Here is an 8,078-nt window from a genome sequence, read left to right as displayed (position 1 = left end):
CATTTGCATCCCGCTTGGTTTTAAAAATCCATTTACAACCAATTGGTTTTGCACCTTCTGGCAATGGGACAAGTTCCCAAACCTTATTGTCTTGCATAGACTTATACTCTTCATTCATGGCATCAATCCACTGTTGAGAGTTAGAACTTTTCATGGCCTGAGAGAAGTTGATTGGATCATCTTCTAACATTCCACTACTTTCCTCATGTTCTTGGAGAAATACAATATAATCATCCGGAATAGCATTTCTCCTTTCTCTCGTGGATCTCCTTAATGGCACTGGTTCTTGAGGTTGTTGAGTTTGTTCTTCTGGAACAGGGAGTTGTTCAACATTATCATCTTGAGGTTCCGGATTTACTTCTTGAGCAACAACAGGTATAGGAACCTGAATATTGTCAAAAGTAACTGTATGGATTGGATCTGAAGCCAATTCCTCCTCAAAACTAATGTCTCTAACCTTATTTCTCCCCCCAAACTCAACATCCTCAAAGAATGTTGCTGTTCCCGTCTCAAAAATATTCCTTATAGTGGGATCATAAAACTTATAGCCCCTAGAGCGATCAGGGTACCCAATAAAGTAGCTGCTAACTGTTTTGGAGTCCAATTTCTTTTCATTTGGCCTATAAGGCCTTGCCTCAGCTGGACATCCCCAAATATGTAAATGCTTTAAACTGGGCTTTCGACCAGTCCAAAGCTCATAAGGTGTTTTAGCAACTGCTTTACTTGGTACTCTATTCAGAATGTAAGCTGCTGTCTTAAGTGCTTCTCCCCAGAGTGACTCTGGTAAAGAAGAATGAGCAATCATACTTCTTACCATATCCTTAAGAGTCCTGTTTCGTCTTTCAGCTACACCATTCATGCTAGGTGAACCCGGCATAGTGTACTGTGGGACGATACCGCATTCCTCTAGGTATCTAGCAAATGGTCCTGGACGTTGTTCACCTGAACCATCATATCTACCGTAGTACTCACCACCACGATCAGATCTGACGGTTTTAATTCTTCTGTTGAGTTGATTCTCAACTTCAGCTTTATAGGCTTTGAACATGTCCAGAGACTCAGATTTTTTATGAATAAGATATAGGTGCCCATAACGTGAGTAATCGTCTATGAATGATATAAAATATTGTTGACCATTCCAGGATTCCGTAGGGAATGGCCCACAAATATCCGTATGTATCAATTCTAAGACATCCGAAGATCTGTTGGCACCTAATCTTTTCACTTTGGTCTGTTTTCCCTTGATACATTCAACACATACGTCGAAGTCCGAAAAATCAAGGGAATCCAAAATGCCATCAGACACAAGACGCTCAACTCTACCTTTTGAGATATGACCTAAGCGCTTATGCCATAATGTCGCCGAATTTTCCTTATTTAATTTACGCTTAGTACCACGTGATTCCACATGCAAGGATTCATTGTAAGAAGCAATTGTATCAAGCAAATATAGGTTGTCATAAATACTCAAGTAACCGGTTCCCACAACATTTGAATTAAAAGATAAACTGAATTGACTGTTTCCAAATGAACAAGAATAACCTGATTTGTCCAATACAGAAACAGAAACCAAATTCCGTCTAAAAGACGGTACTACAAAAGTATCTTTTAAATCCAAATAATAACCAGTTCCTAACAACAACCTAAAGTGCCCAATTGCTTCCACATCTACCGATTGTCCGTCGCCCACAAAGATGTGTCTTTCAACATCACTTGGCTTTCGGTAGCTCAGGCAACCCTGTATAGAAACACTTATGTGAGTAGTAGCATCAAAGTCTAACCACCAAGTGTTTCTAGGTACTGAAGCTATATTAACCTCAGAACAGACCAAAGTAAGGAACGTACCCTTATTATCACGCCAGGCGTGATATTTTGTACAGTCCTTCTTTACATGTCCAGGCTTCTTACAGAAGAAACAACCCTGATTATCCTTATGTTGTTTCTTCTCAACTGGACCCTTAGCAGCTTCCTTATCATTCTTCTTTTTCTTGCCCTTATCCTTAGAGGCATAGGCCAAATGAGCACTTTCTGTCTTATCTTGCTTCAACCTGTCTTCTTCTTGCACACAGTATGAAATGAGCTCATTTAGAGTCCATTTCTCCTTTTGACAGTTATAACTGACCTTAAATTGGTTAAACTGTGCAGGAAGAGATAACAGAACCAGATGCACTAATAACTCATCACAAAGATCGAGTTTAAGTGCCTTAAGTTTTGAAGCAATATGAGACATTTCCATAATGTACTCCCTGATGTTTCCCTTGCCCTTATACTTTATCGAAATCAAGCGAGCTAAAAGCGTGCTTGTTTCTACCTTATCGTTTTTTGTAAAACGCTTCTTAATTTCGGCAAGGAAATCTTTAGCCTTACTAATCCCTTCGGATTCTATACCCCTGAAGGCTTCCGGAACGCCACGCTTAATGATCATAAGACTCATGCGATTTGAACGCTCCCACTTCTCATGCTCCTTCTTTGCATCAGGAGTGCTATCCGCATTGAGAGGTTGGGGTTGTTCAGTTCTTAATGCATAGTCAAGATCCATGCAGCCAAGAACAATTAATATGTTCTCTTTCCAAACCTTGAAGTTTGTCCCATTTAGCATGGGAATTGAGTTGATGTTAGCAGAAATTGTTGCAGCAGATGCATTAGCTGAAATAAAACAAAAAATGCTCACATCAATAACCATAATCAATAAAATTCAAATAATGACAATCCCCATCCAAGATACCGGCACAACATTAATATCAAGTCTTTGGACAGTAATATTAACTTGTAAGTGATACCTTGTTGCAATGATCAAACATTGACAATAACTCATGTCAAATAATGAAACTATCTTTGGATCGATTCATTATTCACATGTAAACCTTATAATTGTCACACGCTTATCATCGCAGATGTGTATACAGTCTAAATAAATATTAACCTTCCTTTGGGCCGATTAAATATTTACACGAAAGCATACACACAAACATCTCATCACAGCTTAATTAGGGCCCATAACTTAGTTGAATAAATTAAGTATACCAAAGTGGACCCATGAAAAGCTGAGGCTTAAGCATAGTGAACACGAAGTTCGCTTGACTTCGAACGCGAGGTTCGACTGTATTGAGTACGAGACTCACTTAAGCACGAACGCGAGGTTCGTCTGAGAACGAACGCGAGGTTCGTTTGAAAAATGAACGCGAGGTTCAACTTGAGAACGAACGCGAGGTTCGTTAAAAGAAAATTGAACGCGAGGTTCGACTGAAGTACGAACGCGAGGTTCGACTGAAGCACGAACGCGAGGTTCGACTTAGAACTGAACGCGAGGTTCGACTTAGAACTGAGCGCGAGGCTCACATTAGAACGAACGCGAAGTTCGTTGAGCGTGAGGCTCACCTTAGAACTGAGCGCGAGGCTCAACTTGAACTGAGCGCGAGGCTCACATTAGAACGAACGCGAAGTTCGTTAAACTTTAGAACGAACGCGAGGTTCGTTAAACTTGAGAACGAACGCGAGGTTCGTTAAACTTGAGCGCGAGACTCACCTGAGTTGAGCGCGAGGCTCACATGAGAACGAACGCGAGGTTCGTTAAATTGAGCGCGATGCTCACCTTACACCAAACGCGAAGTTCGGTCCTTAATTTTCGCCACGATTAATCGCACGAACCCTTAGGGTTTCAAACTGAAACCGCCGCCGCCATTGTAGGGTTTCAAACTGAAACCGCCGCCGCCATTGCTCCTGCACCCAAAGGTCGAAACCCTAGGGTTTCCTGATGCCGCCGCCGCCGTCGGAGTCGAGGGCGAGGCCGCCAGCGAAGTTCGCCGGCGAGGAGCATGGGACTGAAGACCAAACCCAAATAATCCGAAAATTCCTCGATTTTATCTTTCAAATCCAGATCCAGAATTAGAAAAGCAAAAGATCATTTCTTGATCCAGATCCCAAAAAAATTGAAGAAAAATCGAAGAAAAATCCAAAAAATCCCAAAAGTTACTGTTCACCTGTGATTTTTTAGCTACTGTTCATCCGAAAAAACTTTACTGTTCATCCGAACAAAAAACTTTTTTTTTTCAAACCGCCGTTACTGTTCACCTGAACAAAACTTAATCCAAAAAACCAGAGATTTAAGATCAAAAAACCCAATTTTAAGAACTTAAATCCCTAAGAATTAATCAAGGTGGATCTGATACCACTTGTTAGATCTTAATCATAAAACTTTAGATCTAAAACCATATAGCCATGATTAATTCAAAGAGATTAAACAACAATCTAAAAGAGCGGAAGCTTATACCTGAATCCATTGATTGATCTTGATTTTGGGTTTTTGGATCTTCTAACCTTAGGGTTTTCTCTAGAACCGAATTTCTCTCTTAGATGGGGTGAAGAGAATTAGAGAATGTAACCCTAGATTAGGGATCATAACCCCTTATTTATAGATGTTGTACTTTTGTAATTTGGCCCCTCAACAAATTACAATTACAACCTGGTATCTGCACATATAACCCCATGACTTATTTAAATACCCATTAACCCAAATTAATTGATCACTTTAGTGGGTTATCCTGAAAGATAGCAATACACATTGATTAATCATATGTGCCCATAATTAGATTTATTAGATTAAATCCAACAAAAGTTTGAATGAGTTTATTTTGAAAATTTGTTCATCTTTAGGGCGTAGTAGTGAATTTGGATCTTTTCACTTCCAGTCTGTTTGCCTATGTAGTTCGTATGTTCGAATCCTCGAATTATAATCACCGTATCGCATGCCTACTATGCAGTACAATTGGCAAGGTTATTATGGTTGTGCATGTTATTATTAACCGTGAAATTATAGAGATGATGAAATTATAATCAGAAAATACAAGAACAAATTTTCAAAACAGCCCCATTTAGAGTTTTATTTTTCAAAATCGACCGGTTTTTTTTATCAAAACCGACCCGATTTTGTGATTAACTGGCTAATCACCTTCCTAAATAGTCGGGGTTGGCAACCCCGACTATTTAGGACCTTAATTTTTAGTGTTTAAGGCATCTAATCAGGGTTTAATATCCTCCTAAATAGTCGGGGTTGCCAACCCCGACTATTTAGGATGGCGATTAGGCTACTAATCACAAAATCGGGTCGGTTTTGATAAATAAAAAAAACCGGTCGATTTTGAAAAATAAAACTCTAAAGGGGTCTGTTTTGAAAAATTGTTCGAAAATACAATATTAACATACCTATCGTAATTTAACCATATTTTTTTAACCCTTGTCTTAATACTAAATTAACATAAATAATCATAATGGCAATTAAAAAAAACTACTCTAGAAGCCTGTAAAACTTTTCATTCGCAATTTTTGGAGAGGGTAATTTAATTGTTTTATCACACGTGCGTCATGCAACTATCGTGTTTCTATAGAAATGACTTCGGCTACATGATGCATATCGTCACGTGGGCTTCTTCTAACAAACCCGTGGGCCCAAAAACGCCGGCACAACAGAAAAAAACCTGCAAAGTAATCAAATAAAATTTAAACAATTTTTCAAAACAGACCCCTTTAGAGTTTTATTTTTCAAAATCGACCGGTTTTTTTTTATTTATCAAAACCGACTCGATTTTATGATTAGCAGCCAAATCACCATCCTAAATAGTCGGGGTTGGCAACCCCGACTATTTAGGAGGGTATTAAACCCTGATTAGATATCTTAAACACTAAAAATTAAGGTCCTAAATAGTCGGGGTTGCCAACCCCGACTATTTAGTAAGGTGATTAGCCGGTTAATCACAAAAGCGGGTCGGTTTTGATAAATATAAAAAAAACCGGTCGATTTTAAAAAATAAAACTCTAAATGAGGCTGTTTTGAAAATTTGTTCAATAAAATTTATATACACCATAAATCTCGGTGTGCCAACTCCATCCTCAGCTTACAGCCGTCCGTTTCAGATCGAACGATCCTCATCAACCACGGCAACTTAAACCACGTCACTTAAGCTAACTAATTAATTAATTAAATTTAATCATGATAATCCACCGCCGCCCTGTTAATGGAATCTTGATTCTTTCTCCTTTCATCCGAATCCGCTTCTTTATTAATAAAATATCCCCCTCGTCTCTCGTTCTCGTTCCTCTGCCGAATCTTTGGCCGAATTTTCGCGCTCCCGAGGTTCGTAAAACCCTAGCTCCTTCTCTCTCTCTTTGTTTCGTCGCCTCGATGCCATTTTGTCCGTTTGATTGTGAGTTGGAACTTGAAACTGTGTTCCTCGATCAGATTCTGCTGCTGCTGCTGCTTGAACATTTCGTTTCTTGGGAATCTCTCTTTGAAATTTCGTTTTTTTTTGGGGGTTAAAACGAGGAATGCTGATGGTTTGAGTCTTTGACGTTAGATTTTAGACGAAATGTGATTTTGCGTCACGTAGGGTTTTGAGGCATTCGCTTGTCTGATATTTTCATAACAAGTTGATGTTTAGTTTAAACGAAATTATAGAAGAAGATAATTTAGTTTATGATGCCTACTACATAGCGTAAAAGTTTAGGCACAATAATTGCTTATCTCACTTGTTAAAATTTTCCTTTAAAGAAAAGAAAAGAAAAAAAAGAAAAGAAAAGAAAATAGAAGAAGATAAAGGAGTTTATAATTTTCAGTGCACTAGGTTTCTCCACTCAATTTATATGGAGCAAAGGCACTATTTGGCGAGATTGATGAAGTTTAAGCTCCCTGAAGGATTCTCGCCCGGGGATTAATTACCATGTGGAGAGCATATTTTATGTTTCATGTAAGTTAGAAATAACTTTCACATTTCTCTAGTCTAATTAGGTAAGTCAGCAAGCAGGATGCATGCATGTACTGGACAAGATTTATTTTACATACAGGATATGCCGACTACACACTGTACTTACTTTCGATTTTGTTGAGCTAGAATGTTCCTATCTACACTCTTCTGATCAATTAACATTTGCCGCTCTATTGTAATTGAATCTTAAATTACTATGATTAAAACAGAATGGATCAGCAGAGCTTGCGAAAAGCTATTGGAGCATTGAAGGACTCTACAACAGTTGGATTGGTGAAAGTGAACAGCGATTACAAGGTTATTTTTTCTGCAATTTTGGAAGACATATAAATTTGTGAATCCGTTTTTAGGAGACATCATTATATCTATTTCTTTGCTTGTAACAGGAACTAGATATTGCAATTGTCAAGGCCACTAGCCATGTTGAAATGCTGGCAAAAGAGAAATATATCCAAAGTGAGTGGCAATTTGTCAGATTTATACTTTGTGACATGTTGGATAATTATTTCGTGATTACATGGTTCAGCTTCTTATCATAAACTTTCTCCATGTATTACAGTTATTGGCATTCTTCTTTCCTACCACGAACATTGTTGATGGAAATAACTTTTATTGCAGCTATTTTCAGTGCTATTTCGGCTTCAAGACCTCGTGCTGATGTTGCATATTGCATAAATGCTCTTGCACGAAGGCTTGCGAAGACACACAATTGGGCTGTATGTTCTGCTCACTACGAGAAATGCTCGTTCATCTATGGGTGTTTTAATCTATTTATTGAATCCCCTAATTTTGCTTCTTACTCATTGCGGAAACTTTGACAGTGAGCTAGTAGTTGATGGCTTTCACATAATTAAGTAGGTAAAACACATGCATCTATTTTATGCCAAAAATAGGTAGAATGGAATTGCTTAAGCATGCTCCATTTTCAATGTAACATCCAGCACGAGATTCATGATCTTGATCAATTTGCCTCTCAATGATACAACCAACTGTTCCTGCTAGAAAAGTAATTGAGGAGCCCATTTTTTGAGCTTCTACACAGAAAATATTAGATGTGTGCTATAAAATAAAAACAGGGGTAAGACATTTGAGTAACCAAGAGAATGGATCAAATTGTAAAACCTATCAAACGTTACTAGGAGTATCACATGAAAGGTACTCGTCCTAAAAGTTGGTTTGTGATATCTCTCTGCTACTTGCTTAATCACCTTTGGACATATTTGTTACCTTAGAAACATAAGTACCTACGTCTGTTGAGTCCCAAAAATATTCTACTTCTTTGCCGCCTTTTCGGCTGGAGCGTTCTTTCGTAGAAACATG

At 38.3% G+C, this 8,078-nt stretch overlaps 1 protein-coding gene across 2 annotated transcripts in view; it reads left to right on the top strand.

The window, feature by feature from the left end:
• Window positions 6,040-8,078, top strand: part of LOC109841298 (putative clathrin assembly protein At5g35200) — a 35,745-nt gene continuing 33,706 nt past the window's right edge. For both annotated transcript variants that reach the window (XM_020410224.1, XM_020410223.1), the window contains exons 1-4: window positions 6,040-6,130; window positions 6,968-7,055; window positions 7,145-7,214; window positions 7,377-7,474. In XM_020410224.1, coding sequence (XP_020265813.1) covers window positions 6,969-7,055; window positions 7,145-7,214; window positions 7,377-7,474 — 255 coding nt within the window. In that variant the 5' untranslated portion in view covers window positions 6,040-6,130; window position 6,968. The remainder of the gene's footprint in view (window positions 6,131-6,967; window positions 7,056-7,144; window positions 7,215-7,376; window positions 7,475-8,078) is intronic.

The sequence above is a fragment of the Asparagus officinalis genome, chromosome 5 (assembly GCF_001876935.1).
Source record: "Asparagus officinalis chromosome 5, Aspof.V1, whole genome shotgun sequence".
In the NCBI taxonomy this organism is placed as follows: domain Eukaryota; kingdom Viridiplantae; phylum Streptophyta; class Magnoliopsida; order Asparagales; family Asparagaceae; genus Asparagus; species Asparagus officinalis.
Note: the sequence above shows the minus strand (reverse complement) of the source record. Positions and strands in the feature narration are given on the sequence as shown.